This window comes from Carettochelys insculpta, chromosome 1 (genome assembly GCF_033958435.1).
Source record: "Carettochelys insculpta isolate YL-2023 chromosome 1, ASM3395843v1, whole genome shotgun sequence".
Lineage (NCBI taxonomy): Eukaryota > Metazoa > Chordata > Testudines > Carettochelyidae > Carettochelys > Carettochelys insculpta.
Genome location: NC_134137.1, coordinates 133,246,433 through 133,261,900, shown reverse-complemented (window position 1 = coordinate 133,261,900; position 15,468 = coordinate 133,246,433). Strand labels below are relative to the sequence as shown.

At 46.5% G+C, this 15,468-nt stretch overlaps 1 protein-coding gene across 6 annotated transcripts in view; it reads left to right on the top strand.

Annotated features, from left to right (window-relative positions):
* Nucleotides 1-15,468, top strand: part of HERC2 (HECT and RLD domain containing E3 ubiquitin protein ligase 2) — a 228,751-nt gene that overhangs the window by 172,108 nt on the left and 41,175 nt on the right. For all 6 annotated transcript variants that reach the window (XM_074992048.1, XM_074992040.1, XM_074992033.1 and 3 more), the window contains 2 exons: nt 3,593-3,746; nt 4,528-4,635. In XM_074992048.1, the coding sequence (XP_074848149.1) occupies nt 3,593-3,746; nt 4,528-4,635 (262 nt within the window). The remainder of the gene's footprint in view (nt 1-3,592; nt 3,747-4,527; nt 4,636-15,468) is intronic.

Genomic DNA, 15,468 nt, shown 5'->3' with positions numbered 1-15,468 from the left:
TTAGTGTCAGAGATGTGCTAGTGGATCACCTCAGCAGGAACACCTTCTCTCACCAGGAGTGGTTGCTCCTCCACTAAGTCACCTGTATGATCTTCCAGAAGTGAGGAACTCCCCAGGTGGATCCATTTTGTTACTAGGCAAAAGAAAGCGTCATCAGTGTTGTTCTGGGCAAGGACCCCTCTCAGATGCCTTCCTCCTGTTGTGGTCAGGAATGCTAATGTATGTGTCCACACCCCCCAACCCCCCCCCCCAATTCCTCTCATTAGCAAAGCTCTGGCAAAGATCAAAAAGATACTAGGCGCAGGTTATCATAATTGTCCCCTATGTGGCCTCACCAGCACTGGTTCAGCACACTCATGAACTTGGCTGTTGCCCCATCCTAGCTCCTGCTGACTGGGTCTGCAATCAGCTTGTACACCTCAGACTCATGTCTCTCCACTGCTCATGAATGTCCACTGCTTGGCTGAACCTGGAGGAGCAGACCTGCTCAGAGGAGGTCCAACAGGTCCTCCAAGGAAGGTATTAAGCCTTCAATCAGACTCACTTACCTGGCTAAGTGAGCAAGATTTTTCTGTTGGGCATCTGAATGTGTCCCCCTCCCTTGCATTCTTCTGTGCATCTATTTTCATCTCAGGAAGTGGGGCCCAGCATACACTTCCATTAGAATGCATCTGTCAATCGCCTTTGCTTTTTACCCTCTGCTCCAGGGCCAAGACAGTGTTTTCTCATGACATGGTGGTTAGATGCTTGAGAAGGTTTAAGAGACTCTTCCCACAGGTGCAACTCCTTTTCCGCAATGGGATCTTAAATTGGTTCTCTCTAGGCTCACGGGCCACATTTCTGAGCCACTTGGCTTAGGCTCCCTTTCCTGTCTGTCATGGAAGATTGCTTTCCTGCTGGCTGTGACATTGGTGAGAGGAGTCTCTGAGATGGACCGCAGAACTGCTGTAGCCTGTCTTCTACAAAGACCAGGTTCAGCTGCAACCCCAACTTCTTTTCTGCCAAAGATGGTGTCTACCTTCCATGTGAATTTGGATATATTCCTCTCCCAAACCACATAAGAACAGAAAAAAGAGGCATGCTCACACAATGGAGGTCTGAAGGGCCTTGGCTTTTTACCTAGAATGTACCAAGCCTTTCTATAAATCAGATTAGCTCTTTATTGCTACACAGCCTAAAATGGAGGGCCTTTCTGTGTCCTCATGGACACTAACTGTATCATTTCTTGCATAAAGTCCTTTTACGACCTGGCAGGGGTCCCAATCTTGTCAATCATTGTAGCACATTTGGTTAGTGCTCAGGTATCCGTGGTGGCCTTCCGGGTACACATGCTATCAAGGATATCTGGAGATCGGCAACCTGACCCTCTATTCACATGTTCATGGTGCATTAGGCCATCACATAGGAGGCCAGAGACAGCACTGGGTTCAGCAAAACTGGGTTGCAATCTGCACATCCTTGAATTCCTACCTGCCTCCATCGGTGCTGCTTGGGAGTCGTCTAATATGGAATGGACATAAACAAGCACTTCTTCCCCACTGTTGGAGCTTCAGGCCACAAGTAACTGAGGGTGGGGCGAGCTGGTGGTGCCTTCTGTACCATACCATATGTGTGCCATTCCAGACAGTGCCAGAGGCAGTCCGCCTATGGATGCTGCTGAGGGAAAACTTCTGGCACTGAAGCATGTGGTGAGTACGTGTCTAATAAGGAATATGTATGAACAGCATGTCTTGAAGAACACCAGTTGTGAGAAAAGATAACTGTCGTCGTCTTATATGGGATGAAACTAGTTGGCTTTAGTTTTTGGGGTATCAGGAAATTTGATCTCTGGAACAATTACTTTCTGTGTGTCTCAGAAAACTATTAATTTAACAGATCGTACTTGCTCCCATTTCTAATGCTTAATTCACTCTACACAGTAAAGCAAGGTATTAATCTTTTGTTTGCCAATTCATGGGATCTCTAAGTAGCTACTGCAATAGGAAGCTGTGTCCACATGGAGATCCCCGGTGACTTTTATCTGAGTAATGGATGTCTGAAAACTTAATCTACACATCCTAGTTCTTATTCCTGGGGTTTTGAGGCTTCTTAGGTGATGTTTTATGGCTTGGAAGAGAGATGTTGATCTTCATTGTCTTTAGTTCCTTTCAGAAGAGCTAATATCTAGAATAAATAATGAGGGGATTACTGAACTCCTACGTGTCATGTGAAGGAGAATGGGGGATTGCTTCCCGGCTGAAGGGAAAAAGAGTTACAGTAATTTACTACTAGTTATGTTCAAGACAGCTGAAATCTATATATTTTACTTTGCTAAGGATTCAGACACAGATAAGATTATATACTTGGGTAATAGGAATCAGCTCAGGTTATACAGATTTTTAAAAAGTATCAGACAGTGTTCTGAAATATTAAATATTTTGGTGGATGACACAAATAGAGCATCAGAAACTCAGCCCGTTTCTCTTTCCCTGTCTTACTTCCAGCTGCATAACAAGTGCTCTTCTACTTCCTCAGTTGTCCACTTCATCATTGAAAGAAATCTCCTCCTCTGCATCTATCTCATCTTCATGGTTGTCTGCCTCTGTGCTGCTTTTCTCACCTCTTTAGTGTTATCATCAGATGTTAATTGTTCACTTTAGGGTTAACTAGTTTGTACAAAAATCATTTATGTTATTGTTTATAGAGTTAATGATTGTTTATTACAAACCATTCAGCTATTTAATGGGACCCAACAATTGTGTTTTTATGTTGGCCCATATAGCTGCAATAAATATTTGTTGAACTGTCTTATTGACATAATGGCCGTGTCTACACTAGCCCCAAACTTCGAAATGGCCATGCAAATGGCCATTTTGAAGTTTACTAATGAAGCGCTGAAATGCATATTCAGAGCTTCATTAGCATGCGGGAGGCCACGGCACTTCGAAATTGACGCGGCTCGCCACTGCGTGGCTCGTCCCGACGGGGCTCCTTTTCGAAAGGACCCCTCTTACTTCGAAGTCTTACTCGTAGGCGGGGTCCTTTCGAAAAGGAGCCCCGTCGGGACAAGCCGCGAGGCGCGTCAGTTTCGAAGTGCTGCGGCTGCCCGCATGCTAATGAAGCGCTGAATATGCATTTCAGCGCTTCATTAGTAAACTTCAAAATGGCCATTTGCATGGCCATTTCGAAGTTTGGGGCTAGTGTAGACGTAGCCAATGTCTTTATATGAAATAATTAGATCCAGTTGACTATAGCACATAATGAAGGTTATAGAATCTCTACCCCATAAGTTCCTGGTGTGTTGTGAGTTAACATCTTAACATTTTCAGTTACCTTGACACTTATCTTTGTGGATTTAGAGGTTTTCTTTTGTGTTTGAACGGGCATTTTAAACTTTTGCCTGTTTTGGATTTAATGTGATACTTGCTTCTTGTTGTGTTATTCTAATAAATGAAATACAGACTTACTCATACCTTTTCATTTGGAAAGTAATGGACAGCATACCAAGGAGGATGGGGATCAGAGCTTGCTCTTGTTACTGTTTTTTCTCTAAAAGACTGAATGGGTTTCTTTATGAAGATGTATGTAATCAGTTGATATGTATTTTTTTCAGGTTGCCGACATGTTATTGGAGCTGTGTGTTACAGAGTTAGAAGATGTGGCTACAGACTCACAAAGTGGTCGTCTATCTTCACAGCCAGTGGTGGTGGAAAGTAGTCATCCATATACAGATGATACTTCCACCAGTGGGACTGTTAAAATACCAGGTATAGAGGACTGATAAGACTGATATGAGAGGATAAATTATCCATTCAGTTAATTAAACTATGCAGATTTGCAGGAACAGATACTTAGTTTCAGTTTGCAATGACCCATTTTGATTCTTTACTAAAATATGTGAAGAAATTGTGTACTATTAGCATACCTGCCATAATAAAATTTTGTATGTGTGATGGTAACTTTTACTGAACCTGTTAAATGTACTCTTCATAAATTCAGGTTCTCTAGGCAGTACTGGATTTGATACGTGGCTGATCTGCCACTATAGATCAATTCAAATTTTTGTTTAATTGGGACATTGGAAAGAACTTGCCTGCAATCGTGTAGTAAATAGTTTTAAATCCAGAAATAAATTAATTTTTTTGTCTTGTGCCTTAACCATTAAGCTACAGTTTTTTCTCTATGCATTGGGGTTTCATTTTGAAATGACTTAATACGTCCTAAAGTTAGAGTTCTGATGCTTTTAGCCATTTTGCCTGAACCTTGCAGGTATGCTTTGCTCTCACATGCTTTAATAGAGCATTCAAGGTTTGGAATATTTTGATCATTATGAAATTCATGGGTGGCGTATTGATCTATACTATCTAATACTTTCAAGGAACATTAATTATAGACAAATAATTATCTTGATAGAAAATAGCTGTGTTCTAGGTTGATCAGAATATGGAACGATCCAAAAAATGTTTTACTTCAATGGACTTTTAAAAACTGAATTTTTCCTCATTTTACTTATTGTTTAAATATATAAAGTACTTTGTTACTTGTTAGGTGCTGAGGGACTTAGAGTGGAATTTGATCGCCAGTGTTCTACAGAGCGGCGCCATGATCCTCTCACCATAATGGATGGTGTCAACAGGATAGTTTCAGTCCGATCAGGTGATGAGAATCAAATGTTACACTTGTTTAATTTTTTTCAATTGCTTAAGTTTAGCTTAATGTTGAATGAAATGTTCTCTTGCTGTATTGAAAATTTCTTAGGTTTATTGTGGGTGGAGGGTAGGCTAGAAAAATACTTAAATGCATATCAAGTATTGATTTGCAATATATGTTAATAACAATTTTTTAAAAAAATTAGGCTTCTATCTCAATACTTCATTTCTTCAAGCGGTATCCCCTGGGTGCTCCATGCTGGGTATCAGTGCGTCCTTGTGCCAGTGCTCGGATATTCTTCTATCGCCATGGTTTCCTGTGCATGCTCAGTAGTGCCTCTTTGTGCTATCTAGCATGTTCCGCTCAGTTCTTTCTCTACTGTCCTCGGCTGCAGACAGAGCTTTGTTTTCTCACTTTGAAAGACACAAAGAGTAGTTAGTTTAGTGTTGTTCTACCTTTGTCCAAGTTATTTCTCCTGTTAGATGTTCTAATAACAAAACAGAACAAAAAAGGGAGTTTAAAAAGTTTTGTTAGCATTAGAAATAGTTGCTGTGTCAGTGCCATACTGGGTTCCCCGGTGTTAAGCAACGTTCAGTATGCAGAGTTGCCATGTTGGCGTCTGACGGTCATGCCTCCTGCTTGGGTGAGGGCCACCAAACCCAGTCCTGCACCCATTGCTCCAGCCTGATGGCGAGGGCCAGGAGGGACTGAGCAACAGGCTCAAGACTCATCTGTACAAAAAGTTCCTCCAGCCACCAGCTCTGGAGCAGCCCTCTGCTGAGAAAACGGCATCGGAGAACAAGGGTGTGGACTCTGTGCGCCCCTCTACCTTGGTCGGCACCCCATCGATGAAGGCACGCCCTTCTCTGGTGCTGTCCTCACAGGCCATGCCAGTTGAAGAGACTACCACAATATCTCCACCACTGTCGCTGTCGGTGCCACTCAAGCAGGTGCACTTCAAGCCAAGCTGCCAACATTAGATGCCTCTGGCTTTGGATGCCTCTACTACTGGGCATAAGACATCCTCAAAAATCAAGGTCTCACCCTTGGTGCTGACCCCAGAGCAGAAGCAGCACCATTCCAAGTCTCTACACCACTCGCATGAGGCACCAGACTCAGCACTGCGGATGTCCGGGGCTGAGGCACCACCCCACTCTCGTGCGGCACCAAAGCGGCACTGAGACAATGCTTCGCCAAAGCCAGAGCGCAACACAGCATCTAAGCAGTGCTGTAAGGATTTGCCACCAAACATGCCCATGGCACCAGCCCCGGCTCTGCCCAGATCACCGCACCATGTGTCCCCAGTGCCGTCAATGTCCCTGTGCTTGTCTAGATGGTTGGGATTCACAACGGCTCTGGGCCAGACCACCTACCCTGGGAGGCAGTGGTTCTGACCATGTGAAGTCTTCTCATCACAACGCTCCATCTGGGAAGACGTACCACCTACAAGGGCTTTCCTGCAGCTACCCCCACCATGGTTTGCACATCACTAAACGTACCTGCAAGAACCAGCTCCTCAATGGTCACCTTATCAGATATGGTCACCCTGCTCCCATGCTCCACCAGCATCATCCATGGTACTCAGGGACTTCCCCATGTCACCACAGACCACCATGTAAGCGATGTACCCACCATCACATTACTCTGGGGGCTAAGGATTCCCTTTCAGAGGGTGAGGATAGATCTCTGCTGCACCACTCCTTGTCTTTACTGGACAATGCAGTGCTTGCGGTTTATTCTCTTCCTGCAGACGACTCTTGGGCTTTCCAGGAGCTGTTTTGGCAGGTGGCTCAGGCCCAAGAAAAAGACCTGCAGGAAGTGCCAGTTGAACAGTACGGACGTCTCCACACCCTGCTGCCTCCCTCTTCCTCCAGAATTGCAATGCCCAGAAACTGAAGTGGAGCACCCATGGGGATACACATCTTGAAGAACCATTGTTACTGTACCAGGTGAGTAACTTCCCCTTCTGAAGCACCCATAAGCATAATTGAAACTCATGAAGATTCTGGTAATTATTTAACATAAGCAGCTTTTAATATTTGTGTTTATATGCAAAATACTTTCTAAAGTACAAATAAAGGAGTATATTTTACAGAAGAATATCAACCTTAATCTGTGGCCTAAATTGTTTTTAATAGACTTGGTTTACTTTTTAGTTTGTTTCTTGGTAATTCTATTGTGGTTTGTAAAATGAGTTTCCTGCTGCGTCTACACTATGGGATAAAATTGATTTTATTAAAATAGATTTCTTAATGCTGCATTTTATCCATTTGGTTTTGAGCATCTTCACCCTCCCATATGCTCCCCACAAAATTGACTGACTTCTGCCACACGCAAGTAACTTAAATTGAGTGCTGCAGCAGTGTATTGTGCTGCAGTTCCCTGCCCCCTTTTGCATTCTAGCCCCATAAGTAGATGTGGTTATATGACAACATCTTCCCACATTTCATTCCCTTCTTCCCCCTGCCACGTTAAGTGTTTAAGCAGACACAGGTGCTGCACTGAAACTTGAATGAATCATTCACAGTTATGGGTCAGGGTGGCTAAAAGACCCCAGACTACAACCAGGTTTGGACCTGCAGAAGACCCTTAGGACAAGAGTATTCCCAGCTGCAAGCCTTACTTCAACAACTGTAGTAATTGTATAGCTACTACATTGCATTCGTTGAAGCATGTAGAATCACAGAATACTTGGGCTGGAAGGGACCTCAAGAGGTCGAGTCCAGCCCCCTGCCCTCATGGCAGGACCAAGTACTGTCTAGACAATCCCTGATAGACATTTATCCAACCTGTTCTTAAATATCTCCAGAGATGGAGATTCCACAACCTCCCTAGGCAATTTATTCCAGTGTTTGACCACCCTGACAGATAGGAACTTGTTCCTAATTTCCAGTCTCAGCCTTCCTTGCTGCAGTTTAAGCCCATTGCTTCTTGTGCTATCCTCAGAGGCCAAGAAGAACAAGTTCTCTCCCTCCTCCTTATGACACCCTTTTAGATACCTGAAAACTGCTATCATGTTCCCCCCTTAATCTTCTCTTTTCCAAACTAAACAAGCCTAATTCTTTCAGCCTTCCTTCATAGGTCATGTTCTCAAGACCTTTGATCATTCGTGTTGCTCTTTTTTGGATCCTCTCCAATTTCTCCACATCTTTCTTGAAATGCAGTGCCCAGAACTGGACACAATACTCCAGCTGAGGCCTAACCAGCAGAGTAGAGCAGAAAAATGACCTCTTGTGTCTCACTCACAACACACCTATTAATGCATCCCAGAATCAAGTTTGCTTTCTTTTGCAACAGCATCACACTGTTGACTCATATTTAACTTGTGATCCACTATAACCTCTAGATCCCTTTCTGCCATACTCCTTCCTAGACAGTCGCTTCCCATTCTGTATGTGTGAAACTGATTGTTCCTTCCCCAGTGGAGCACTTTGCATTTGCCTTTATTAAACTTCATCCTGTTTACCTCAGACTGTTTCTCCAGTTTGTCCAGATCATTTTGAATTTCGACCCTTTCCTGCAAAGCAGTTGCAGCCTCTCCCAGCTTGGTATCATCTGCAAAGTTAATAAGTGTGCTTTCTATGCCAATATCTAAATTGTTGATGAAGATATTGAACAGAACCAGTCCCAAAACAGACCCCTGTGGAACCCCACTTGTTATACTTTTCCAGTAGGATTGAGAACCATTAATAACTACTCTCTGAGTATGGTTATTCAGCCAATTTTGCATCCACCTTATAGTAGCCCCATCTAAGTTGTATTTGCCTAGTTTATTTATAAGAATATCATGCGAGACCATATGGCTGTAGCCAGCACCCAAAAATGTGATGTTTGACAGCTCTGAAAACCACGACTGCCCAGGGAGACCCACCACCTGCACCTGCCCCTATAAACAATGGCTTAGGCTTCATTTTGGGCTTGGATATTGATTTAGGTTTCCTGGGAAAGAGGACTGTAAGTAGACGCGGGTGCTACACTGAAACTGGAATGAATCATCAGTAATGGCTCAGGGTGGCTAAAAGGCAGTAGACTTTTGACAGCCATGGAAATTGTGACCGCCCATGGGGACCCTTTCAGGAACTTGAATCTGGATTTAGGTCTCCTACAAAAGAAGACCCTTATGTTTAAGTAGACATGGTTGCTACATTGAAACTTGAATGATTCATCAGGCTAGAAGACCCCAGACTACAGCCAGGTTTGGACCTGGAAAAGACGACCCTTTGGAAAAAAATATTTCCCACTGCAAGCCTTAGTTCAGCAACTGTGGTAATTGTATAGCTAATATATTGCCTTCACTGAAACATGTATGGCTTGGGACGGCCAAAAGAACCCTGGCTACAGCAAGCCCTGAAATATTTGAGTGCCAAGGGAGACTTCCTATGGCCGCTTAAAAGAACCCAGTCTACAGCCAGCCTGTAAAAATCGTGACCGCCAAGAGAGACTTCCCTGTGCGGCTAACAGACCCCGGCTACAACCAGCCCTGAAAATCATGACTGCCGAGGGAGATGTCCCTTGGGCAGCTAAATGACCCCCGGCTACAGCCAGCCCTGAAAATTGTGACCGCCGAGGGAGATGTCCCCCAGGTGGCTAAAAGACCCCCGGCTACAGCAAACCCCCAAATATTGTGACCCTCACTGTGCGCAAGCTGCCTGGCACCTTGAGCAGCACGTCCTTTTATTGGTTTGGGGTCAAGCCACACGATGCAGGTGGATGTGGGAATGCTCCAGACTGTGTGGCGCCTCTGGCGGGAGGAGATGTGGGGGTCAGGACAACATGTAAAGGGCTGAAAAGACGTGTCCCATACTACCAGACAAGCACGACCACGACCCACAGCCTAGCTGACACATGGTACGGGAGGCCAGTGGCTGGTGCCAGGCAATGCAAAAAAAAAAAGGCAGCTGGCAGGGATATACACAGAACCACAGACCACACTCCTGCACTGTTAGAAGAGAAAAGGAAAGATTTTTCAGCCTCTCATGTCCCTACAGTCATGGGCTTGCAGGCATCGAATTGTAACAATCTTCCTGTTGCCTAATTCCTCCACACCTGAGAGCAGTGGAGATGTAAGAGGCCAGAGCAGGGAATTGTGGGGCACATATGGGACATCTGTGGAGGCAAATGAATTTGATTTAAAGATATGGTGCATCCTCACTACCCTTCTTCATCCGGAATTTTAAATTCGAACTGAACACTACACACATCAGGTTACTACAATTTTAGGATTTAGGATCATGTTGGTTTTAGTGGTCCATAAATTGAGCTAGTGGAATTTACAGTGAGGACAGGCACTTGGAAAAATTGGGTTAACTGACTTAAAATCTGTTTTATCTCATACTGTAGATGCAGCCTCCCGCACTCTGTATTAAGTTCATATGTAAATACTGATGTTCTTCTTCAAGTGGTCCCCGTGGGTGCTCCACCGTAGGTGTTGGGCTTGCCCTGGCACCGTAGCTCGGAAATTCTTCAGCAGTCTCCGTCGGGTCGCACATGCGCCGTTGCGCGTCATCTCTTCGCGCGCTTATGGTCATGTGCGCGATCCGGTCCCCTCCAGTTCCTTCTCAACCGCCAACGGCTGCAGACGGAATCCTCTCCGGCTCCAATGCCTGAGACAGATAAACTCGTTTTATTCGTGTTAATAGTTATCATAATAATAGTTAACAGTTATTTAGTTATTATAGTATTAGTCTACCGTGTATATAGTTGGTTTTAGAAGTAAAAGACTGTTTTAAGGATTGGAGTGGCCGCCTCCAGGCGGGCCCGCTATTTTTGACAAGCCTTCAAAGGCCAACAGTTGCTATTGTTTGGCAAATAGACTGTTAAGTGCGCTGTTAGCACTTAAGAACTCAGAGAATTAAACTCTAACAGTGTCGTCCCCCGGTTTTAAAAAGTGCGAATCTTGCTGGGAGGCCATGCCTGCTTCGGATGGCCACAGCAAATGCATCCGGTGCCTAGGGGAGACCCACGTTCCCCAGAAGTGCTCCCATTGCTCTAAATTAACAAGTAGAGCTAGGAAAGATAGAGAGATGAGGCTCAAAATGCTTCTCTTTGACAAAGCACTTCAGCCTACCACATCAGAGAAGCCCCATAAGGAGGGCTCTTCAGGATTGCACAAGAGGAAGGCTGCCTCTTTGACCTCCTCTGTGCAGAAGAAGAGAAAAGCTTCTCCAGCTTGATCCCTGCCCGTCACCTCTGGGAGCGGGACGAGCGAAACAAGGGGCCCGGGCACGCTGGCTGCTTTTGCTGAGAAAGCCGCGGCGCATGTACCCGCGCAGGGGCCCACGGCTCTTAAGGAAACGGCACCGAGGGCCGTGCAGGCACTGGATAGACCGGCACCAGCTACTGCGGCACCGAGAGTTTCGGCTCTGACGGCACCGGAGCAACACTCGGCACGGAGCCCTACGGGGCCGAGCGAAGCACCCCGAGCGGCACCGAGAACGACAGCACTGAGCACGGCACCAGGAGCAGCGGAAACCAGCACAGCACCCGCTACGGTGCCGAGCCCTCCGGCACCTATCAGACCTCCAGTGGTGCCTGAGAGAGCAAAAGCTAAAGCAAAGACCTGGCACCGCAGTCCCTCCCCTGAGGTGATTGTGCTGCCATTATCGCCACGATCCCCCCCAGAGATTCAACGAGCAGGAACACCCTCAGCCTGCTGCAGACGTCCATCTCCCTTTCTCCAACGTCCATCTCATGGAGTTGCACGCTTCTCACCATCCTCCAGCAGAGACCCCTATGAGTATCCTCAGAGAGGCTCTCTCCATACGTCGGTGTCATCTTGACGATCACGGCATTCCCTGCATCACCCTTACGCTTTTGGGTCGTGGTCCAGGTCCCCATCACCGGGACCCTGTCCCTGTTGCTATGACCGCCACCATTATACGGGACATCAACATAGGAGTTTGGCATCTCATCATAGATCTCCGTCAACTCCTCCTCAACGCCACAGTGCACAGCTTCCACCTGGGGGAACACCGCAAGTTTCCCAATCAGAGGCTGTATCAATGGATTTTGAGCCTCACTTCGAAGCTTCAAAAGTGCAACCATATGAATACAGCCAGGATCCCGAGGAACTGGAGGAGAGATACCACAGTGATGCCTCATCATCCTCCCCAGACGAAGCGGTTGTTCCTGGGGACATCTCTCCCCCAGATGACCTAAAACAATTCCAGGAGCTGTTCAAAAGGATAGCTCAATCTCAGGACATTCAGGTGGTGGAGGTGCAGGAAAAGCACCACAAGCTTCTTAAAAACCTCAGGCCCCCGTCCTCTTCTAAAATAGCTATACCATTGGACGATGCAATTATGGAGGCAGCCACTAACATATGGCAAACTCCGGCCTCCACTCCTCCTACCAACAAAAGGGCAGACAAAAAGTACTTCGTCCCTGCTAAAGGTACGGAGTTTTTGTTTAGTCATCCACAGCCAAATTCGCTAGTGGTCGAATCCTCTCAACATAGAGCCAAAACGTCCCAGTATAAATCTGGGGGACTGGACGAGGATATAAAGAAACTGGATCTCCTCAGTAGAAAGGCCTACTCGTCATCTACCCTGTTGCTTCGCATGGCTAACTATGCTGCCCATTTGTCGAACCACAATTTCGACAACTACTCTAAACTTACCGCCCTCATGGACTTCCTCCCGGAGGATAAGAAGCCGGTCCTTAAGGCAGTCGTACAGGAAGGTTACGTGGCTTCTCGAGCAGGAGTCCAGATTGCATTAGATGTAGCGGACACAGCGGCTCGTGCCGTAGCCACTGCGGTTGTAATGCGCAGGGAGTCATGGCTCCAGACCTCAGGCATTCCCTAGGAACTATAAGTAAAAATAGCAGACCTTCCTTTTGACAAAATGAAATTATTCGCCGAATCAACCAACTCAGTCTTGCACTCTAGTAAAGACTCCAGAGCGACACTTCAGACTTTGGGGATATACACCCCAACATACAGAAGGAAAAAGTTTTATCCTCAACAATGCTGTTATAGTTACCAACTGCAACGTACCCATTTTCAACGGGGGTATGACCAGGGGCGTCAACAGCCACCACAATACAAGGCCCCTAGACGTCGACCTCAACAAGGCAACGCCTCCTCAGGGCAGAATATAAGACAGCAGGTTTGATGGGTATGTCAAGGGTCGCGAAACCAAGACCATATCTCAGTGCCAATCTCAGTACATGTTCCATCACCGACTCAAGCCATTCTACCCACAATGGAAAAGCATCACTTCAGACAAGTGGGTATTGGAGATTGTAGACACGGGATACACGATCCCCTTTCAATCATTACCTCCACCAAATCCTCCCACCACACCCCTTCTCAGGGACCCCTCTCGCCTACCAGAACTAAGGCGGGAGGTGGACCACCTCCTATTCATAGGGGCGGTGGGGAGAGTACCGGAACAATTTCAAGGCAAAGGTTTCTACTTCAGGTACTTCCTGACAGAGAAGAAGACAGGAAGGTGGAGACCCATTTTGGATCTACAGGCACTCAACCAATATCTGCGCAAACAGCGCTTCAAGATGACTACGATGGCTTCAATAATCACGGCACTAGACGACGGAGATTGGTTTGCGGCCCTCGACTTACAGGATGTGTATTTTCATATCACAATTCATCCAGAGCACAGGCGCTTCCTCCGGTTCATCGTCAGCACAGATCATTTTCAGTACAAAGTCCTTCCATTCGGCATCTCTTCGGCGCCCAGAGTCTTCACCAAGACCCTAGCAGTCGTGTCAGCATACCTGCACAGACAGGGCGTTTTCATCTTCCCGTACCTGGACGATTGCCTGCTAAAGGGAGGTTCCCAGGCAGAGGTATTACGGATGATACACATTACCACAAACACATTTACCTCACTGGGCCTCATCATCAACTTCTCAAAGTCAAAGACCGAGCCCATGCAAAATATAGAATTTATAGGGGCTCGGATAGACTCTGTCACGTCAAGGGTATATTTGCCCGATGCCCGTTTTCGCGCCATCGAGTCTCTAGTACAACTAATAACATACAGCCCCACTGTCTCAGTCCTAACGTGCTTACAACTACTGGGGCATATGGCGACCACCACGTTTGTGGTACAAAACACCAGGCTACACATGCGAGGATTGCAGCATTGGTTGGCAACCGTATACAAACCATCAATCCATACCGTTCACAAGATGGTGTCACTCACAACGGAGGTGCGAAGGTCACTAACATGGTGGGCAGACCCCAAGAATCTACTAACAGGGGTGCCTTTCCGCCAACCACAAATTACTGTTTTCATTACAACAGATGCCTCCCATACGGGATGGGGGGCACACCTGGACAACAAAACCACTCAAGGTTTATGGTCCCCTGCAGAGAAGACACTGCATATAAACATACTAGAACTCAGAGCAGTGTTCAGTGCATGCAGGCATTTTTGGAATTATCTGCGCGGAAAAGTAGTCGGCGTAAATACCGACAACACCACCACCATGTTTTATATAAACCGACGGGGGGTGCCAGGTCTCGTATACTCTGTGCGGAGGCGGTCCGACTGTGGAACTGGTGCATTGCCCACAATATAACCATAAGAGCTTCATACTTACTGGGTGTCCACAACATAAAGGCGGACCAACTCAGTAGACACTTTGCGCCCACACATGAGTGGCAGATCCGTTCAGACCTGCTTTACCAAGTGTTCTGCAGATGGGGTTTTCCCCAAATCGACTTGTTTGCCACTTGCGACAACAAGAAATGTCTCCGATATTGCTCCAGAGCGGGCATGGGACAGGGGTCTTTGGGGGGCGGCTTCATGATCCCATGGAAGGGCCCTCTACTTTGTGTTCCCTCCCACAACACTCATACACAAGGTCTTGGAGAAAGCCAAAAGGGAGAGAGCACGCATGATACTCATAGTCCCGACCTGGGATTGGCAACAATGGTTCCCACTGCTTCTACGCATGGCACAGCATCGGCCATTTCACCTACCAACAGTGCCGGACATTCTCACACAGGCTCGAGGGTCAATACTGCATCTGCACCCGCAGAGACTTCGGCTACAAGCATGGTTAATCCATGGCTCAGCGCCCTAGAGACTACATGTTCAGAGGGAGTGCAGCAAGTCCTTGAATGTAGTCGGAGGACTTCCACCAGAAAGACTTAAGAACACAAATGGTCGCGTTTTTCTGACCAAAACCAGCAACTGACATCTCGGGACGCCTCTATACCTATGATTCTGGGCTACCTGCTACAACTCAAACAAAAGGGACTCTCTCTATTCTCCATAAAGGTTCATCTTGCACTTATATCAGCTTTTCGACATGAAGAGGATGGATCAACCATATTTGCCCATCCTGTTGTCTCACGCTTCCTAAAGGGGTTGGTAAATCTGTACCCCCCTCGGAAACCAATACCGCTGTCATGGAGTTTAGACTTAGTTCTACACACGCTCTCGGGACCGCCCTTTGAACCATTGGCTACGGTCCCCCTTCAACTACTTACCATGAAAACGACCTTCCTCCTGGCAATCACGTCAGCTCGCAGAGTGAGCGAGCTCACAGCCATAATGTCCACACCACCCTGCACGATATTCTCAAAGGAGGCGGTGGTCTTACGTTTGCACCCAGCCTTCATTCCAAAGGTCTCTTCAGATTTTCATATCAACGAACCAATAGTATTGCCCTGGTTCTATCCTAAGCCTCACAACTCGAGCAAAGAGGCATGGTTGCACTTACTGGACGTAAGAAGGGCACTGGCCTTCTACATCGTTAGAACTAAGCCTTTCCGGAAAACAGACAGACTCCTGGTGTCCATTGCATCCAGGTCAAAAGGGGAAGCACTATGTTCGCAGAGGATTTCAAATCACATTGTGTCATGCA